This window comes from Microtus pennsylvanicus, chromosome 7 (assembly GCF_037038515.1).
Source record: "Microtus pennsylvanicus isolate mMicPen1 chromosome 7, mMicPen1.hap1, whole genome shotgun sequence".
Lineage (NCBI taxonomy): Eukaryota > Metazoa > Chordata > Mammalia > Rodentia > Cricetidae > Microtus > Microtus pennsylvanicus.
The window spans coordinates 23,101,224-23,122,450 of record NC_134585.1 but is presented as its reverse complement, the minus strand read 5'-3'; the positions used below and the strand labels follow the sequence as shown (position 1 = coordinate 23,122,450).

The following is a 21,227-nucleotide window of genomic DNA, read 5'->3' as shown; positions in this document are numbered from 1 at the left end:
CCTTCCTTCAGGACTCCTAGAAAGCCTTGACTCTACCCTCCCTGCAGAGAGTTCTGTCTGCCTTCCTCCTTAGCTGCCCCGGGAGACTATTCCTGCATAGGTCCCAGGGTCCCCACAGCCTGCAGCCCCCAAGCCCGGTCTCCATCCTCATCCTCCTGGTATCACATGCCATGCCTTCCGCAGAGGGTCCAAGAGCCCTCCTCTGACAAGAGGGTACTCTTGGAACCCCGAATGACCCCTGATTTGGAAAGGAAGTCTTGGATCAGACTGAAGTAAAGAAAGGTGAACCCTGTACCCAAGGCATGGGGTACACATGAAAAGAGAGGGTGAGCACACGGAGGGGGGCCGACACAGAAATGCTGGGGGTCCGAGGCCCCCAGAGGCTGCAGGATATGAGGACTGCTCTGCCCAGGAGCCTTGGCTCCTGCCTCCCAGTTTGACAGGCTGCTGAGTTACTGAGAAACACCTGCCTCATCTGTTGGCATCCACACACACTTCCCAGCCCCATACAACCCGATCTGTGCCCAGGCCTGTATCACCAACACAGGTTGGTGAGGAGCAGTCCTAGGGCAAAGTGTGGCTTGCACTTTTCTGTAAACATGAGGATAAGGTCCCTTCTGTGACTATTGCCTGAGATGGCAGCTTTACTGAGCATCCTGGGGCCCTAGAAGCCTGAAGTATTTGATCATTGGTCCTCACAGGCCAGGCTAGTCACACTCATTTTGTATACGTGCACACACGAATGACATGTATTCTTCGGGTATGTGCACTTACTTATGTTTATTTGTGAATGTGTAGGTCGGAGGTCAATGCCAGATGTCCTCTTTGGCTGCGTCCATCTTATTCTTTGAGATGGGGTCTCTCACTAAACCCGGGGCTCACTGCTTTGGCTAGACTAGCTGGCCTGCAAGCTCCAGGGATCTTCACATCTCTACCCGCCCCCAGTGGTGGCATTAAGCATACGTACTGCTCATGCAGGCTTTTGTATATGGGCGCTGGGGATCTGAACTCGGGTCCTCATGCTTATATGGTAGGCGCTTTAGCCACTGAGCCATGTCTCCAGCCCTCTTCTCTTTACTCTTAAAGATGCCCATGAAGCCCCCAGTCAACAATACAGAAACCGAGGCAGCTAGCTCTCCCAAACCTGGGTCCCCCTGCCTCAGGCCGAGGAGTGAAATGGCCGTGTTCTTTCTGACAATCCTGTACCCCCACCCGCCAAGCCTTCCCAAGGCCCCAAGAGGACAAGCCAGCATCTTTGCTGTTCCTCTTTCTATTCCTCCTACACCGAAACCAGCTAGCCAAACAGTGGCTCTGGGGGCCCACAGAAGGAAGGGCCAAAGAAAAAGGATCCTGAGAAACACACACACTCACCAGCGACAGTCACTGTCCAAGTCTGCCTGTCTCTCTTTAAGCCATGGGGACACAGAACGGTGACCTTCTTAGGAAACTCCCTAGCTCCCATCTAGCCATGCCTGCACGGGGCAGCTTCTGGAGCTCCTCAGTGGGGCCCAGGAATCAGTCAGGGCCAAGAGCCATGCCTGAGACATAGCAGTTCAGGATGTGCTGCCATTGGAGGGGCCTCTCTGATAGCCTCGCCAGGTGCTTCCTCTCACATGAATGGCGGTTTCACTGAAGCAACATACTTCTCTGAAGATTTATGTGGCGCCAGAGCTACAAGTTGTGACTGGATTACGTGTATACATATGGGGCACACACACATACACACACACACACACACACACACATACACACACACCAGTGACAGTCTAGTGGAAACCCAGGCCCTCCACTGTCCCTGCAGAACTTTCTCAGTCAGGGCCTACCCTTAAGAAAAGTGCTCCGGGCTTGTGCAAGAGCTCCGATTAGCTTTGCTCTCAGCTTACCCTCATGGATCGACCACATTAAAAAAGACACCGGCAGACAGCCAGGCTACCTTCTAGCATGCTGGGGAGATAGTCTCTGGATTCTAAGGATACAGGTGGGAAGAAATAAAATCAAAGACAGAGAAAGAGAGGGAGAGATGGATGGGCGTGGGTGGTGTACAGGCGGAGGATAGTGTGCTGGTGAGGAGAAAATCAAAAAGGAACAGGAGCTGTGGAAGTGGCCAGAGATGTGACTGACAACGCTTTAAGAAGCGGAAGAGCTGAAACAGAAGGGGGAGCCATCACAGGTGTTGCACACTGGGAACCGCACGCTGGCTGGACTGTGGTTAGCAACAGAGGGTAGACAAGAAACCTAAAAAATGGCTCATTTATGGTTTTTGAGTCTACAGATGGCTTCAGCGGCCATCCACATGAGCCAAGTGATGGGTAGCTGGCAGGGAGAGAGGCAGCTGACCCTCATCCTGATGGCCACCTACCCACACTCTACGGCAGGACAGCTCAAGTTCCTTGCAGCCCACTGACCACTGCTGTCTCTTTTCAAGGCGTGGTAGGGCTCAGGCAGGGCTTTAATTCACTTTGGTGTGTGGGTAGGAGTGGAGAGTAGCACCATGATTTGGGATCGTACTTTTAAAAAGTTCTTGGCCAAACAGGCTACCTTTCCTCCATCTGGAAAGAAATCCATGCCACACTAAAATCTGCCTCTCTCTAGGACACCAGTGTTCCTATACTGGGGATAGTCTTGCAGGTCTGGTCCCCCTGGCAGCTGGCCACATCTGCACCCTGGGAAGCAAGTCTGAAGGATAGGGCTGGGCGCTGAGTACACACTAGGTACCCCAGCACTGATGGGGGCTGTAGCCCCACTCATCTGAGCAGCCACCAGCACGTTCCTTCAACCTCTACCCACCTCTGTGAGCAGAGGACACATGTCCTCACACCTCACAATGGCAGGAGGCATCTTACGTTACAGGCTACAGCCCATGGCAGGCTGGGAAGCAATGGGATGGGTCCAGGCCAGAGTTCCATTTTACTCTATTTTCCTTTTTGCTGCCTGCCTTTCATAGTACAGGTGAGCTGTACCGTTTCCTGGGGCCCTTTCCTTTGACTACCCTCTTCTGGTGACAAGTCGTTGCCTCTGTTCAGTGTGGTGATGTCCCCTGCAGCAAGGACCAGGAGATTATGCCTACGAAGGCTCTGCCTGGCACAGGATCCTGCTAAACATCACAGAACTAATGGTCAACTTGGTGATCTTAGCTCAGTAAAGACCACGGCTGTGGCCCCACTTCTTTGCAAAGTCTGGGGAGGTTCCTGGGTCAGTCCAGGCCTCGCAGAGGTTCATAGTAGCAGAGAGGGGTGACACATATGCCTTTCCTTTTCAAGGCTTCCTATCATCTTGATTTTGCACACACACACACCCCCTGATGACTCCTATTTTTTTGTTTGTTTGTTTGTTTGTTTGTTGAGACAGGATTTCTCTGTAGCTTTGGAGCCTGTCCTGGAACTAGCTCTTGTAAACCAGGCTGGCCTCAAACTCACAGCGATCCGCCTGCCTCTGCCTCCCGAGTGCTGGGATTAAAGGCGTGCACCACCACTACCTGGCAATGACTCCTATCTTGAGGTCACATAGGTCCCACTGCTCCTGTCCCTAAGCCCTGGAGACAGGAAGAAGACTATGCAGCCCTCTTCCCAGCCACACACTCCTGGTGAGCATCTCCCAGAGACAGTGGAGAAGACCCAAGCCCATCCCTGGCTGATGTGTGGCTTGGGGACAACCCAGACACACTGAAGAATCAACCAAGCTTAATGACCTTCCATTCGCCAAGCCTCCCCAGCCAGCCCCCTGCCTCCACGCTCTGTAAGGGCTCTATCAGTCCCCCACTCCGGCTCTCTGCTATAGGGAAGGTCATTCCTTGGACTTCCGGGTAGGGTTGCTCTAATTCTCCAAGCAGGAAACAGGCTTCCCACAGGCAGGTTTGGCAACTTGACTACCACTGGAGGAAGTCCTTTGAGATGGCTTCCTGGAGTCTCTGGAGCTCTGGCCACAGCCCACTTAATGACAGTTGTTTTTCACCCCAGGGTGCACTCTGACTTTGATCCTGATGTGGGTAAACATCCTCCACAAAGCTGGGCATGTGTGTGCCCGGGTGAGTCAGAACTGGGTGGGTAGGTAGTTTATCACAGCTCTCTGGTGACTCCATAGTGGCTGGATGGTGACAAGACAGGACACAGTTATTGCAGGGACTCTGCTGGTCTCCAGCTTGATCTAAATCTCAGTTCTGACACTTGCTAGCAAATGACCTTGGGCTGGAGGCCTCAGACCTGGGAGCACCTCAGTTACCCCATCTGGAAACTGGGGACAAAACACTTATTTACCAGAATAGCGTGGGGATGATGGATGGGTAAGTCACAGCGTGAGTGGGTACAAGCAGCATGGCAGGGACTTGGTGGTGGTCAGCAGATCTCCAACAAGCCCTCTGATAACCCAGCCTCCAGTTCCTCTTTTAGAAGCCATGTCATCCTGGTTCCTTTTAACCCTTCCCCTCTGGAGTCGGGTGCCTGCTCTTAGTTATATGAGGTAGTTCCCAGATTGTGCTATCCTGTGGCTAGGCAATGCGGACTGGACTAGTAGGCGGTAAATACTGGAGTGGGACCCCCTAGGTTCCTCCACCTGCTGAGTCAGGTAAACCTGGCCTTCCCTAGGGAGAAACCTCATTTAACATCTATGCCAATCCATCTGAAAGGTGGGCCACGGTAACTCCAGATCCATTTCCCTACAGCGTAAGCCCTCCCTTAAATCAGGGTATCACTTTCCTCCTTAGCCATGTGATAACCAATGCCACACATCCTTGATGTATCGCCATGTGCCAGGCACCTGCCAGATGCTTATCAGTGTGCGTCCTGAGAGTTGTCAGCGCAGTGGGAAGGCAATCCTCCTGCTTAAGTGGAGGAACACTGGGCCATGGTCACCAAAGTTTGGCTCAACACCCTGGCTTTCATGGTGAGGCCCTGACGGGGAAGCATTGGTGCTCTAAGGATGCAGATATGAACCTAATGGGAGGCTGGGGGTTTCCCAGGGAACACCCACGGACTTGAGTGATTGTTCTCCCATCTGGGACACAGAGGGGGCTGATTTTGCTGTTCTTAGACTAGAAGTCTGCAGCAGGGGCTGAGAACAACTGAGGGGTCCTCCCAGCAGGAAGGAGCACCCCCAACACACACACACACAGACACAGAGGGGACCCTGACAGCTGGGGACCAGGAGTGGAGCCCAATGGCAGAGCTCAGGTCCCTGGGTTTCACAAGTCAGAAGAGAAAGCAGCCAGGTCACATACCTGCACAGCCTCCTACACACCACTCTCGAAGCATGTCCACTTTTGTGACCGTCTACCTACCCAACTTCACCACTGCAATTCTCTCCAGCCCTGTCTTGCTGTATGTATGATCTTGGGCAGGTCCCCTAAGCCATCAGAGCTTCTGACTTTCTGCCTCCAAAGAGGTTATTCAGATATTCCAAGGACAGAAGAGAAAGTCTGTGTCGCGGCTGCTGGCCTGGTGGATCTAGGAAACCCCTGAGCTATCCGTTCACATCCATTCGTCTATTTTCGTACTGATAGTTTTGGTGCAGCTGCCCCCGACCCTATTGGCTTTATCTGAGGCTCCTATTCCAGAGAACAAAGAGGAGAGGGCAGGGAAGGCAGAAGAAAGCTCTCTAAACCATCTCCAGACCTGCCGGTGACAAGAGGAAATGAGCCCTGGGATGGGAGATGGCCCCAATGGCGACACAATGGGGAGAGCTGTCCACATTCCTTCTGGGACAAATTCCTCCACCTTAGCAACACACCGGAGGAAGGTTAAGAGGGAACAAGCTGTCTCCCTGACTCTCGGTGACCCTCAGGACACAGGGCAGACCGGGGCTATCAGCAAGATTGGAAGAGAGCAGGAGGGAACTAGCTGGCAGCGGGTGGCACAAATAGAAGGCAAAGAAAAAGAGCCCTGTCAAATGCAGACAGGCCCCCAGCACGCTTGCTTCCCCAGCCTGGCCCATGAATCGAGGGGGTGACAGGTCTCTCATCTCCGATGCCAAGAGCCAGGAGCTGCGGGCAGCAGGCAGGTACTAGGCCTGCACCTGCCAGCGCTCGAGCGCCGCAATAAAGTATCATAGCGGGACCCGGAATGCTAAGTGCCTGCAGCTGGGAGGGATTGGGAGCACCGTGGCCTTTCTCTGGCAGGCCTGAGGATGGATGGAGCGGGAGGGACAGGTGCTCACACAGCCGAGCCCTGCCCTGGGGAGACAGACAGATGGACAGACAGGCAAAGAGGTTCTGGAGGAAGTCCAGTGGGCAGTTTCAGTCGCGGAGGCCTGTGGAAAGCTGAACAGCTTGTGTCACTAGTCCATAAAAGAACGAGGCCAGTCCCAAATGATGCCAGAGATGCTGTTCACACAACACCTGGGACAGCGGTGCCAGGCTTTATCCTGTGATGTGTAATAATGGGCCTCATTGCCACAGCTACCCTAGGAGGGCAGTATAACCAGTATATACATAAGGAACCAGAGTGTACAGGGCCCAGAGCCAACAGAGGCCACATTCTGGGGGAGCTTCCTAAAGGCCACCATTCCCATCAGTCACCTGTGTGAATATGTAAGCCCTGACTCCAGGACCTGGGTGGAATGAGCCTGTCTCCAACAAGTTCTCAGAGTGCTCCTGGTCCCACAGTTCCATGTGGGGGGCAGTAGGACTCTAAACCACCATGGTCTGTCCCTAAGAGCTTTTTGGGTACACATACGCAGTGACAGCCCTTCTCCAGACCCTAGAGCCAGGTATGACTCCACAGGCATGTAATAATGTCCCCTCCTATGCATCAGAACCATGTAGGCAGGGTGAGGGGTATGTAGCAGTCAGTGTCATATAAACCTTAAAAAAGGCCAGTGTCCCTTCAGCCAGATCAGTCAGAATCCCCGGGCTACGTGTCAGGGGAGGTTCTAGAAGTGGCTTCAGGCATGTGTGCGGTGGAGCCTTGGAGTGATGCTCAGAGAGAGCCCATCCATTGTCTGACTTGTGACATACAAAGCTGAGGCATGTTCTAGAGGGCTGGCCAAGGACTCAGAAGGCTTTCCAAAGAAAGAGACGTGAGCCACCTCTGGGGCCACCAGAGGGGTTGGCTGGGGTCTGCTAGCACATTCCTTCTTGTCCCTGAGGGACCCACAGAGGAGGAGCACAGGGCTCAGCAATGTCAGCCTCCTGTGCTGGCATGCTAAGAACTAGCTCTGCCCCCAAGCGTGTTGCAGGCGAAAAGAGCCAGGTCTCCCAGGCCTCGACCCACTCTACAGAACCACTCTTAACAGACGCTTTTACTAGGTATAGTCAGGCTCCTCTGAGCCCTCCTCCCTTACTAGGCATTGACCTCGGACCATATGATGGTGCAGCTTTCCTTAGGGGATGACATAGTCACAGCCAGCATGGAGGGAAGGTTGCTGTGGTGACCTCCACATGATCTGGCTCAAGGTAGAAAAATAAGACAAAGGACTCTGAAAGCCAGTGCCTCCTTCTTGGGGCAGTCCCTGCTCACCCTTCAAATCCCTCTGCTCCAGGCCACGGGGGCCTGAGTGTGTCCCCAAGACTTCACTCCCCTTAGAACATAGGTGGCATATGTTTGAGTGTCCCCCAAACTTTCCTATACAGAAATACATTCCTCACCTGGAGGGAGTAAGAAGATGGAAACCGCATCCATCTAGGATGTTTAGAGGGGACTATGGTTAGTCATGGGATGGCGCCCTACAGTTGCATTCTGGTGGCTTTACGAGAAGAGGGAGAGGGACCAGGCTCACATATGCCCACGCTCATCTTCCGTTGTCACAAGACGCCTCGTGCCACCTGAAGATGATGCGCCTAATGAGAAAGTCATCACCAGACACAGTGTCTCAACAGAGGGCTGTAACCAAGAGTCAAAGCAATCTTCCTTTCTTCAGACTGGTCATCACTCACCTGACTGGTGGGACTTTGATCCCAGTCATGGTGAGCAGACTGGTACACTCTGTCTCCCCTAGCTATAGGGCCTCTAGTTTACAAGGGTGTTACAAAGCAATGTTACAAAACTATGCTTAGACAGCTCTCTCTCTCTTTCTCTCTCTCTCTCTCTCTCTCTCTCTCTCTCTGTGTGTGTGTGTGTGTGTGTGTGTGTGTGTGTGTGTGTGTGTGTGTGAGCGTGCACACGTGCACAGGACATGTTAAGGGGTGTGAAGCTTTGGTTTTAAGCGCTAAGAAATACAAGAAGACTACATTTCCCAGCCTTCTCTATAGCTGATAGAGTCACGTGATTTAGTTTGGGCCAATAAGATGTAAAGAGGAGGAAGGTACACCTTCTAGGAAGTGTTCTTACAAGCAACAGGGCTTCCCTCCTTTGTGTCTTCCTATAGATATCATAATGGATGGAGCTTTGACAGCCATCTTGGATTACGAGGTGACCTTGGATGTGAGAACTAGCAAGGAGAAGCAACCCACGTGTCCAAAGTTGACTGTGACAGAAAAATGACCTCCTCTTGCTTTAGCTACTGCTATTTGGAATTTTCTGGAGCCCACAACTGACTTGATGCTTTAAGAGTCGTACCTTTAATTCCCGGAGGCAAAGATTCCATATTCTCACACGCACCATTACACGTGGTATAGAACCATCCTATCCATCCTCCCACAGACAATGGCAGACAACCTGAAGAATGGACTGGGTCTTCCCATCTCCATCCCTTCAGCCTCGGGAGGTAGAGACAAGGCCTGGGTACCACACAGTACAGGGCCTAGAGCCCAGTGGATTCTTTCCACGGTGCCCACCCAGACTCTGCACCAACAATACCCATATTATTAGCGTGCAAAGGTGCTCCCTCCAGCACCCCTAAGGATGGCCTGGCTCCAGGTTACCTGCTCCCCTGGTGAGGGAAACGGCTCTTACCAGGATGTCTGTGTCCTCGGAGTCCCTCCCTGAGGCCAGGCGGGAGCAGTTGCGGAGTTTAAATGCCCAGTACTCCTTGGCAGTTACAAAAAAGTTCCAGGGCAGTAGGCCCCCAATTCCCAGGCAGAAGAAAATGATGTAGGCACCATTGAAGCGGTCCTCTGGCCTCTGCAGACCGGGGGCTGGGTAGTCTAGTAGTTTCCCCAGCAGGGCTTCCTGGTCAGCTTTGCGAGGGCTGCTCAAGGCTCTGTAGGTAGCATTTGAGCTGTGATATACATTGTCCTCAGAGGCAACGGCCACTGTGGGAGCAGAGAGAGACGCAGAAGGGGCAGGTTAGCAAGCACTGAGGCTGGAGACTGGCTTAGCCTAGAAGACATCTCAGCCCATGCTAGGGCTACCCTGTCCTTGAAGTCTGGCAGGAGAGCTCCAGGTTTTAGGATCAGGAAGGAAGATAAAAGTCAGACTAGAAGAAGGACAGGCTATCAGAACTGGTAGTGACTGCAGCGGTCATCTCAGCTACGCAAGGACAGCACAGGCGATGCGTAAGTATGGGACAAGTGGCATGAACACCCTTGCAGGTACAGATTGAGGCAAGCGGTGCAGAAGGGAAAGCCTGGGTTAAAGGCATTCACATCCGAATCAGAACCCTTGATGGGCAAAGAATGAGACCCCAGCTCTTCTACATTATGCAAAAAGATAAGCAAGGGGGGAACCACACACACACACACACACACACACACACACACACACGTGCTTTTTTACATATGCTCCACATACCGTGGAAGACACACAGGGGTCTTCCAACAGTGGGTGTCTTTGGAGGGAGATGGGGACAAGGAAGGAGGAAGTGTCACTGTTAATTCTTATTTTTTGTGCCGTTTGAATTTGAGCAATGTATATTAGCTGTTCAACCATTAAACTGGGCCAGAAATAATGGCACACACAGGCCTATAACTCAGTGGGACTCTGGAGGTGGAGGCAGGAAGAGCTGGATTCAAGGTCAGCCTCTGCTATGCGGAGAATTCAAGAGTTAACCTGGACTAAGTGAGACCCTACCTCACAAAGAAACAACTTCTGTCCTTCAGCACATGGCTACACCCAACATGCGAGCCATGACAGTCAGGTGCTAGGTACGACCTACAGGTAAGAAGTTTGAGGCTCAGAAAGATCAAGTCACTTGCCTAGGTCACAGTGGCATGAAATGATACAGCCAGGCAGTCTGCATCCCCCCTGGGGATTCCTCAACTCCTTGCCCAGGGATGGTCTAGGAATGATACTCTGCTGATTCCAAGTCCCAGCAGCCCTCCCTCTGAAGGCATCCTGCAGCAAGGAGCTACGAGCAGAGAAGGCCCAAGGGGACCATCATTAACACTGCTGAACGAATGGACTCTGTAGGACCCAGACATCACCCTGGACTGCTTGCTGCAGCTGCGCGCTGGAGCAGGCAGGCAGGAGGTTCTACGGGGTTCTGTCAGGGTGAGCAGGGCCCCTCGTATAGCCTTGAGTCACGTGGAGATCAAAGATGACCATAAACCAGACAGGGTATGCATGGAGGCACACACACACACACGCACACACACACATGAGCACGCTTAAGAACACTTGTTCTTTCAAAGGACGTGAGTTCAGATCCCAGCACCCAAGGCAGGTGGCTCAACTACTTGTAACTCCAGTTCTAGGCGATTCAATGCCCTCTCCTAGTTGTTGTGGGCACCTGAAAGAACTTGTGCATATTCACACAAAGACACATGTATATACACTTAATTATTTTTAAATGTCAAAGAAAACCATGAACCGCAGAAGCCACCAGAGAACTGGCAAAGAGCCGTTACCAGAAGTTCAGGCTAGGTGGGTAGGTGCAGGGCCCAGTGAGGGTGACCCAGACCCACACAGGGCTGGAGCCCCTTCTCAGCTGCGGGTGTCTATTCATCAAGGACCATTCAGCCTTGACCAAGCATCTGAAGTTGCCAGGGATCCTCTCTAACCGGGTCACCGGCCGTGCAGCAGACTGAGCAAAAACTTATTACTCTTTATAAAAGGTAGCTGTGGCTTTGGATGAACAGAGAAAGACAAAGAAAGGAGGGGAGGCCAAGAGCTTCCCCAGGCCAGGCTACCCCTGCCCCTGCCTAGAGTCCTGGGGTAAGGGCCAGTCAGAGCTGGAAAGAGTGAGAGCCTGGGGACAGAAAAGATGCCTGGCCAGTGCGTGTGCCTCCATGACTCCTGAGGACACAGGCTGGGGGATGAAGCGCGAGCCTGACAGCAGGCTGGGACAAGTTCCCTCGGCAGAGGCAGCTGTGACACCCTATCTGGACCCACAAAGCCTTCTGGATCCTTCAGGTTGACCTGTCCCCACACGCAGGACCAGAGAGTGAGGCGGGGAGCCCAGGTACAGCCTCGGAAGGGGGAGATCCAGCCAAACATGGGGGCCGCCGCGCCCGCACTTACTGTCGCTGTCGCTGCTACCTCCACCAGGTCCCGGGAGCCGGGCCTCTGCGACTAGGGCTCAGCCAGGCCGGGCTCCACCCTTGCCCTCCCACTCGCCCTCCCCTCCTCAGCTCTCCCCGCCCCGGGCTCCCAGCGCTTCCGGGTTTGCCGACGCCTCCCTCTGGGCCCCTCCCCACACGGGCGCCCCCGCCTGGCGCACGGTAGCAACTGCAGGCGTCCAATCGCAAAGAGCAGAAAGTGAGTCCTCTGGGCCAGGTCCGCCCTGCTCCCCTGTTAGCACCTTCCCACGGAAGGGGCTGGGTTTCGGGGCCACCTCAGCTACATAGTAAGCTTGCTATCAACCCAGGCTACTAAAGCCAGACGTGCACAACTAGATACATCCATGCACACTCATATACATATGTATGCTCGTACACACATGCATACATGTATGCACACACACATCACATGCATGCTCATATATACACATGTACACACACTCACATATACATACAGAGGTGAGGCTCAAAAATTAGCATATCTCAAAAACATCCTCAAGTGCAAGAGGAAGAATGGGGACCAGAACACGGCTCTGTGGGAGAGCACCAGCCAGCATGCTCCAGGCCACCCCAGGCACATCCCATACACAGAGTGGGTTAGGGGGCCTCAGGATCAGGAAAAATCAGCAAACAAGAAATTAACCTGTACAGTTCTCCTTGTCTCCCTGTGTCGTTTACTATAATCAAATCCTGAGTAAAACCAACTTGGGGAGGAAGGGGTTAATTTCACCTTAGCATTCCACTGAGAGAAGTCAGAGCAGAAACTGAGGCAGGATTCTGAAAGCAAGAATCAAAGCAGAACCCAAGAAGAACTTCGGCTTACAGGACTTGCTCTCAGTGGCTTGCTCAGTCGTGTGTGTGTGTGTGTGTGTGTGTGTGTGTGTGTGTTTGAGACAGGGTTTCTCTGTGTAGCCCTGTCCATCCTAGAACTCACTTTGTAGACCAGGCTGGCCTTGAACTCACAGAGATCTGCCTACCTCTGTCTCCCAAGTGCTGGGATTAAAGGCGTGCGCCACCACCACCCAGCTTCAGTTTTATTTCTTATACAGTTGAAGACCACCTGCTCAGAATGGAATGGGCCCTTCACATCGATCGTTGATCAATATCATTGCACCTGGAGTCTTTGTTTTTCGTTTTTGTTCTTTCTAAACCATATGGTCTTTTCCCAAACTGGCCAACATGTAGAAAGACTGTGGAAGTGCTCAGCCCTAAAAGGAGCATCTAATACCACACCCTTCCTCTCAGGGGAGACTCAGGAGTCACTGAAAAGGGGTAGAAAGATTGTAAGAGGCAGACGTGGAACATGACTGCAAGGAAACAGAGTTTGGGGGCACAACAGGGAAGCTGCACGTATGAACGCACAGGGGTTGTTATAGCAGGCACAAGACTCATGCAAACTTAAGCCAGACAAAAATCCCATTGTGGAGGGGCATGGCGGTCAGAAGATAGGGCAATTCCACCCCTACCGGAAGCGCTGCTAGGAGAGAGAGTCAGTATTCCTTCAGGGTGTGACGCCTGATAGGTAGACCACTCTCCAGGGCAGGCGCTACACAGGAGAATTTAGACAACAGACATTGAACTCCATCAGGAGGGGCAGGGCGGGCACATGAGCCAGGGAGCACAGCAAATTGGGTAGACAGGGAGTTGGGGGTGAGCGAGATCAAAATACATTCTATGAAATTCTTTAAAAAGTAACGCAATTGTTAAAAATTTAAACTCACGAAAGAAATTGTGTATACACATTTCCAACAAAGTTAGTTGATACTTTTGTCCCCAAAACAAAGCAAAACAGATAGGATCTCCCTATGAAGTCCTTCTTACTGTCTCATAGGTGGTAGGAGTACCTTCTTTGGACTCAGCCTGGCAGGCGCAAGCTCGTCCGTCGGAATTTACTGGTAAGTGCTGCCATCTTGTGGCCACTTTCCTGCCACTGCGCAAGCTTCTGGTTTAGGCTCACCAGAATTTCTGGGCTCCCAGATGGAAAACACTCTTCTAACATTCCTACAATCACTAGTTCTAATCCAAGTCCCTCCCCAAGCTGACTCAAGTCATCTCTCCTTGCTATATGCTGGCTCATCCACTCCCTCAGAAAGTTCTGACCTTTAGGGAACTCCAGCCCTTAAATCCTCTGCCCCTGCTCCATACGCAGGCACCCACTTTACTTTCATCCTGAGATTACTTAGAGCCTGAGGTCTAATAACCACCCTGAACGCCCATATCTCTGTTTCCCTGGTGCCACTTTGGGGGGCAACTCTGGGCAGCTCACTTCGACCCGGTTTACAGTGTCGCTGGAGACCCAACAGCAGTTGGGTGGGTCTACGCAAATCCATGACCACCAACCCAAGCAGGAGCTTTCCAGTGTTCCACACACACCTCAACTCCTCTTTCACCTGCCTCAAACTGCAGCACCATATTCCACCAGCATGGACTGTCCTCCCATCCCCTTTATAGAAAAGATGTTCACCCTGCCCTGTATCCCTACCCCACTTCTACATTTACAATGAGGAAGTTTCTCTACCACTGCCTACTTAGTCTGGTCCCCTCTCTGCTGCCCCCACCCCGCCCCACTCAGGAGCCTCTTGAACCCACACTTCTCTCTCTCTCTCTCTCTCTCTCTCTCTCTCTCTCTCTCTCTCTCTCTCTCTCTCCTTTCTGATCCCTCGTGCCCTGGCTTCCTAGGGAAGTGCAATCTGCATAGAGATCTGTATTCAGACCTCAGATGGTGTTTGTGAATGAATGCAGATCATAACAACCCCACCAGCCACATCCAGTCTGTGTTAGCTAGCTTTCTGGCTGCTGTGCTAAGATATTGTGCAGAAGGAACTTAATGGAGGCCTTTTCTTGGCTCACAGTTTGCTGGCTCCACAGTCCGTCATGGGGGTGGGGAAATCTTGGGAGGAAGAGCAGAATTGAGGCAGCTGGTCACCTGACATGCCTGATGGGGCAGAGTTAAATGAAGGCTGCCCAGCCAGGGACCCCAGTCCATGGGACGGTACCTACCACATTGTTACCAACCAACCAAAGCTGGCTTTCCCAGTTCCATTACTCTAGACAGCCTTGCTTGAGTCTTCTATCAGGACTCAGGGTTAACCATCACACAGCAGGGCTATGCTTGTGCCCCGTAAAGTCTTCATTTCTGCTCACTATAGCCTAAAATGAATGCCCTTTATGCTCTGCAGAGTAAAGTGTTTATTACCCTATGGGCGGTGCCCAGCAAGCACAACCGGCTCTGTCTTGTGGTTTGGGCGGCATCGTCAGGTTCAAAGGCTGAGGTGCCAATTGCCTTCCTCTCCTGTTGGTGTGTCTGCCTCAGGATGGTCCTGGCCATCGCCGAAAGCTGACTGCAGTACTTGGCTTCATTACGGTGATGGCCTCTGAGGGTGATAATCTTTTCGGGACCCAGGAATTATCCGGGGTGGAGTCTCACGAAGCTGACCTCCAGCTCACTTATAGAAATAAGGATGGCCCCTGAGCTCTCCATCCTCCTGTACTTGGGATTACAGTTGGCTAATCTTCATCTCTAGGTAAAGGAGTATCCAGGTCATTTTGGAAGGAAATCACAGCAGACAGAGATACTGTGTCAGAGAGAACCCAAGACACCCCTGTGCTACAGCCCCTGCCCTGCCGGGTCTTGTGTTACTACTCTGTAGCTTAGTTCTACAGTGCTTGAGAACTCACTTTGATGCCCCCATTTCTCGTTGCCACAGCTGCTGTTGTTTCTGTCAGGTGCCCCTTCCCATCATCCCTTGCTCAATCCCTAAGTTTGCCTATACCTACAAACATTCTTGTTTCTGTCAAGGTCAGTCCGTAGAAGGACAGCCTCCGGGGTCACCAGATAACTCAGTGGGTAAGAGTCGGGGAATGTTGTCCTCTGACATCCCTCCCTCCCCGCTGTGGTACGTGTATGCTCTTTCTCATCCCCATTAAAAATAAATACGTATTTTTAAAAGAAGGGTCTCAAATTCTAGTTGGTTTTCTTTTCATTTTTTTTATGGATAATTCATCACCATTTGCTTCCAATGGAGGTTTCTGTGATCCAGCGCTAAGTCTCATTGCTATTCCCATTTCACACCAGAGGAGGGCGCTTCTTGGAGTCCTGGAGAAAAGCATGCCAAGCTCCCTCCTTGGGTTGCAGTCAGATCCTCCTAGATTCCAACCACATCAGTTTTTAGGCGCCACCTAGTGGTTGCTTTCTTTTCTTTTTAAATAATTTATTTTTATCTTGACTGGTGTTTTGCCTGCATGTATGTTTGTGAGAGGGCGTCAGATCTTAGAGTTACAGACAGTTGTGAGCTGCCACGTAGGTGCTGGGAACCGAACACGGATCATCTGGAAGAGCAGTCAGTGCTCTTAACCACTGAGCCATCTCTCCAGCCCCTGTGGTTGCTTTCTTATTGTCCCTGGAACGCATTGGCTCCACGGTGTAGAATGTGGCTTAGCCATAGTACCCAAGGCCAGGCATTCCAGGAAGCTCTGAGAACCTTTCCTTCATGTCCAAGTCCACACTAAGCCATACTGCCCCTATTCTGCTGTGGCATCTATGTAGTTTCCTCAAAGTGGAGACCGGCTGTTAAGTAGAGGGCAAGTAAGACCTCCTTCCACCCCAGGAAGTGTTGCGGCAGCGACTTCTCCTGCTTCCTACTTAGAGACACCGCGGCTTTAACCTCAGTCCAGGTACTAAGTTTTGAGGCCTCTGTGATCTAGAGTTAATGGTGACTTGGGAAAGCCTTTGTCCTCACTGCTTTCTCCTGCTGCCAACCACTGGGCCTCAGAACCCTTGCCCAGGACCACACTGTCTCCACCCCACAAATCCCATGCACACTGTTGTCTCCACCCCACTAATCCCAAGACAACCACCCTCTCTCAAGGCAAGATGGACCCCTACCCTTCTTGTTCTCACCCTGCCCCCGGTGTACCCTCTGTAGACTTCACTATTTTACTCTATGGGTTGCCCAGCCTGGCTCACTCCCCATGCCCCACCCTACCCCAGGATACATCCACCTGCCTGTCAGATCAATACATTCCCCTTGAATTCCCAGACCACAGACCTTCACCCCGTGGCAGCTTCTGGGGCCTAGAAACTCGCTGAACGTGGCTGTCCCAGATCTTGGCTGCCCAGGCAGTGAAAGCAGCAAGGGGAAGCGTACACACACAAGTGTGCACACACTGTCTGCCCTGCCTCCCACCAAACTGTGGACACTCAGAGGACCATGGATTTCCCTTCTTATTAACTGCTAATCTTGGACCTGCCTCACTGGCTTTCCACACTGGGATGGCCCCAGAGCCAGCCACAGGTGCTGGGGTCCAGAGCTGGCAAGGCCGGTTGGAACCTTGATGTCTGCAGACACCAAGGGTCTTACCACGGGGACAGTAAGAAAGCAACCACTAGGTGGCGCCACCCTTAAATGTGTGTTGGGCATCTTGATCCTCCATAACAAGGCCTAGGACTCTCCAAACTCCGGGGACTGGAGGCAGCACAGGCTTGGGAACTGCCAACCAGACCCAACTCACAGGGTGAGGCGTGAGATCCACGGGGTTACGGGGATCTGCTTAAATGGAAGTAACTAGCGGTCATGAAGATTAAAAAAATGCACCCCTCCGCCTGCACATCCACCCATCTACGATAACTGCCACACTCTATTGATTTCATCAGCAGGAATCACCTGCTGGGAGGACACAGGATGCTGTCTGTCATCCGTGTGGGATGCTGCCACCCTCCTCCTTAGATGGGGAATCTGTCCAGGCTGTAAACAGCTCAGCTGTGCCTGGCAGCCAACCACACAAAGAGTGTGTTCAGGTTGCTTGTCCTGCCTGCACAGCATCCCCACACCACACTGAACAGACCCTCCCCCATGCCCAGCCTCAGTTGGGATGCATCCTTCTGACTGGGGAGGGAGACGGGTGCTGGACTCAGTCCATCAGCCCTCCCACCTGGACTCTGGGTTTTAAGCCCTGGCTGCAGAGCAGGGCAAGGCCCAGGCCCTTCATGAGGTCCTAACCTGCTGTGTAGCTGTCGGCAAGCCCGTTCCCTCTTGAACCATTTTCCCTTCTGTAAGGTGAGGCTATTGAGCTGGACCAAGGGTTGGAGCTCTGAACTGCTGTGGAATTATGGAAAGAAAGAGACAGTCACACCCAACTGCCGTTAAAAGACCAAGAAGACATCAGACCAAGACCTGGATTTTTTTTTAATTAGACTAGGAAATATAATTTATTTCATAAAAATTAATCTTGTTACAAGAAGAATGCTAAAGGCTATTTACAGGTTGTTTACAGAATGAACGGGTGGGGTTGGGACCGTCCCCGGCATATTGGAATCCAGGGACAGAGCCATGTTCACAGCCCTGCATCCAAGCTCCCGGCCACCCGCCCTCTGAGGGTGAGTGGAAGGGGCCCACTCAGATGCCTGGGAGCTTCAAGATGGGGACCAGAGTGCCCTGGAAGTCCAGGGATGAGGAGGGTCCCCATCCCTCAGGAGGTGTCTGGCCAGGGCTCAGAATCATGGGCCCCAGAAGAGGGCAGGAGAGGCACATAGGAGATACGCTGACTGACCCTGTGACTCGGAAACAGCGAACGGGCATGCCCACCTCCAGTGGCACAAGCCTGGGCACAGAGGCCATGTCCACAAATGGGAACAGGGGTGTGCGTTCTGGGAGGGGTGCCCTGATGTGCCCAAGTTGAAAAGCACAGGCATGCACACACACACACACGACACACACACACACACATGCACGCACACATACGCTTGCAAACACACATATACCTTGCAGGACCCTGCAACACCAAGCTGGCCAGGAACAGGAGGAGGAGGGTCCAGCTCATTGGAGGCAGGAGTGGAAAGCCCAACCCAACAGCCCTGGCTCAGTTCATAGCTGGCAGATATTACCTGGGTTGCTGCTACCAAACTGCCCACTTGGAGTCCTGCCCTAGGCTCCCGCTAACTGGGACCCGCTCACCAAGTGCTCCCACTAGCGCCCAGGCAGGCAGGTTTCTGAGGATGGGCAAGGGAAGGCATACAGACCACAATCGACTTCTCTCTACTGATTCCCTTCTGAAGCCCAGAAAAGGGTGAGACCCCAAGGGGTCTCATGGAGCTTCTAGGATAAAAAGGAGCCCAGAGACAGCAGTTATGTGCCCGAAGTCACACAGCACGGCCAGAACTTGGTTCCTGGTCTAGACTCCCAGGGTGCAGATGGACAGAGGCCCCTTCTGTGCATGGGCTAACAGTGACCAGCAGGGATGGGCATCTTTGGCAGGAAAAGTTCAGGGTCACTGTCTGAGGCAGTATTTACCTAGGTGCTAGGGGCATGTTGGTCTCAGTCTAAGACCCACCTCAGGAACCGTAGCAGAGAAGCCAGGACACAGATGCTTGCTGGGTCTGTGACCGTGAAACCTGCTTCCCCTCAGAAGCCCCAACTTTCAAAGTCCAGAACGTGCCCAGACTGGTCTCAATGGCAGTTCAGGAACAGGCCATGGCCAAGAGTGAAGGTGTCTACTTAGTCTCCTGACCCCAGCAGGAGAGTGAACGGGTGAACCAAGGTCTAGAGGTGCGGGGGTGGGGACCGGCCAGTGCCAGCCTAGACACAAGGCCATTCAGCCTGAGAGAGAATCTGGAGGACCCCTCCTTCTCTGCAGGAGCCTCACTTCTCAGCCACATTACTAAACCAGGCTGGTAAGACAGACCTGAACAGTCTTCCCAGGTCACAGCAGGCCTGGGCCTTCAGCTGGAGTCTCAGAAACCCAGAAGGCCATAGAAGGGCATCTGCCTGGGGCACTGGAGGGTGGGAGAACCACCAGGTCCCAGCTGCTGCTTCTGATTTTAGAACTCAATGCCATGGCTAAAATCCTGTATCATCTCCCTGCACAGCCGGGGAAACTGAGGCCTTGTCAGAATTTAGCCCACAATGGATTCATTTCCCTGACCACACCCATGCACACACACATTTGTGCAAACACGTGCCCATGAATGCACTCATCTATGGCCCAAGTCACAAGCACACCAACTCCTAACCACACTGGAGAATAAAAGTCCCCCCACCCCTCTTCTTTTCTCACTTTTTTGTTTGTTAGTATTTTTTTTTTTAAAAAAAGGACCTATCCAAGTATCTGGATAATAAATCATTTGCGTTTCCTAAGAAACTGTTTTTGTTTATTTTTCCCTTGTGGTTTTTGCTGACTTCTAAAGCATTCATTCACACATTCATTCATTCATTCATTCATTCTTCCTTTCTTCTTTTTTGTTTCTTATGGACAGAAGACAGCAGTTTGTCTGAACCAAACTCAACTTTCATAGAGGTCCAGGGATAGCAGAGAGGTCCCTAGCCAAGGACAATGTGGTGAACACAGAATTGAAACCTGTGGACCACCAAAGTCACAAGGCTGAGGGTAGTGGGCTGTGAAGGGGGAAAGCCTCTGGCCTTAGGCTGCCCCAGAGGCCTCAGCCCATCCCAGTGTGAGCCAGGAAACAGTGGGGCAAGGACCCCGGCCTCTCAGCAGTAGAACACAGAGGTTTTCTAAGGCTGGTGGTGGTCTGAGGGTTGCGGCAGGGAGGGGGGTGGGGGACCATTCCAGCTGTAAGCCAGGGATGGCAAAGGCTGGACACCCCCACAGGGAGGCTGCTAGGCCTCCTTGCACTGTCTCAGACTGTCTCATACTGGTCCCCGCTTGCCTGTGGTCACAAGCACTCAGCAGTCCCCATCAGTAGCCATGGCCACCAGCATCTCGCTCTTGCCCATCTCCTCCAAGGCACTGGCCAGGCTGTTGAGATCCCCATCATCTTGCTGCAGGGCTTCCCAGAGGTCCAAGATTACACCCGTGGGACTAGTTTTGGTGGCAAAGTAATTCAAGTACCTGTTGGAAGGAAAGAAAAATGTTGGCTTCCCTGAAGTGATCCGCCTTTGAGGTGGGAAAGTCCAGGAGGTGGAAGACTGTAGGCTCCAGAGTCATGGGCCTAAGTCCTATGTCATCTGAGTGTAGGCCGCGCAGCCCTATGCAAATCAGGGCACTCTCTAATAAGACTGATCCCGTCTCCAAAATAGGAACCACGCCAGTTATCTCCTGTTAAGAGCCTGGGAATACAGCCTTCCTGAAAAGACTCACGGATGGACAGCCTGATCTCCTACAAGTAGTGTTAGAGGTGGGACTTTGAGCAAAGGCCGGGGTCATGAGCAGATTCAACAAGAGATAAACTCACGGAGAGGCTCAACCTCGGAATAAGGGCTGGCAAAACAGTTCTGTGGGTAAATGCAAAGACTCGAGCTCAAAGTCCTGGTACTGACATAAAAGTCACATGCATACCATAAATGTCTATAATCCCCGTGTTCCCTTCAGGTAGATGGGAAGCAGAGACAGGGTGGCAGCTCCTGGGGTTAGCCTGGCACACATGGCAGAAGAACAAAGAGACCCCATCTCAAACATAGTGAGAGGTGGGGCCTGACACCCAAGGTTGTCCCGACTTCCACACATGCTCTGTGCAGTATGTTACATACACATGTTCTAAACACACATATGTGACATCTAAATAGATGGTTGGCGGAAAGTAGGGCATGGTGGGAGAGAAGGGTCGGTGGCTGGGGTGTCTTCCCCTGGCCCTTCCAGTCTACTTCTGAGGTGACACTGCTCCATCATCGTGAACCCTCCTGCCACAGTGCTTAGCTTTGCTCTGACGTACAGCACTGGCAAAAACAGAGCAAGGACCAAAGCCTCTGGAAGTGTGGACCGAGATCCATCTTGACCCCTTTAAACTGCCCAATGAACTCCACAGTGATGAAGAGTTGTCTCCCACATCCCTTCACACTGCTGGGGAGGCCTGAGCTCTCCCAAACCACCCTCATCTGGTTCATCAACATCATGGAAAGATGCTGGGACCCTGAAAGACCTTCCAGGCTGGCAGGCCACACTCTTTCTGACTCTGACATTCACTTTT

General features: G+C 52.4%; 2 protein-coding genes across 3 annotated transcripts in view; both read right to left on the bottom strand.

The window, feature by feature from the left end:
- Slc29a3 (solute carrier family 29 member 3) overlaps window positions 1-11,366 on the bottom strand; it is a 33,980-nt gene extending 22,614 nt beyond the window's left edge. Inside the window, exons 1-2 of the mRNA XM_075980178.1 lie at window positions 11,268-11,366; window positions 8,823-9,121 (exon numbers count right to left, since the gene is read on the bottom strand). Of these exons, the coding sequence (XP_075836293.1) occupies window positions 8,823-9,121; window position 11,268 (300 nt within the window). The 5' untranslated portion in view covers window positions 11,269-11,366. The remainder of the gene's footprint in view (window positions 1-8,822; window positions 9,122-11,267) is intronic.
- Window positions 11,367-17,483: 6,117 nt separating this feature from the next.
- Window positions 17,484-21,227, bottom strand: part of Unc5b (unc-5 netrin receptor B) — a 70,241-nt gene continuing 66,497 nt past the window's right edge. For both annotated transcript variants that reach the window (XM_075980181.1, XM_075980182.1), the window contains one exon: window positions 17,484-20,152. In XM_075980181.1, coding sequence (XP_075836296.1) covers window positions 19,987-20,152 — 166 coding nt within the window. In that variant the 3' untranslated portion in view covers window positions 17,484-19,986. The remainder of the gene's footprint in view (window positions 20,153-21,227) is intronic.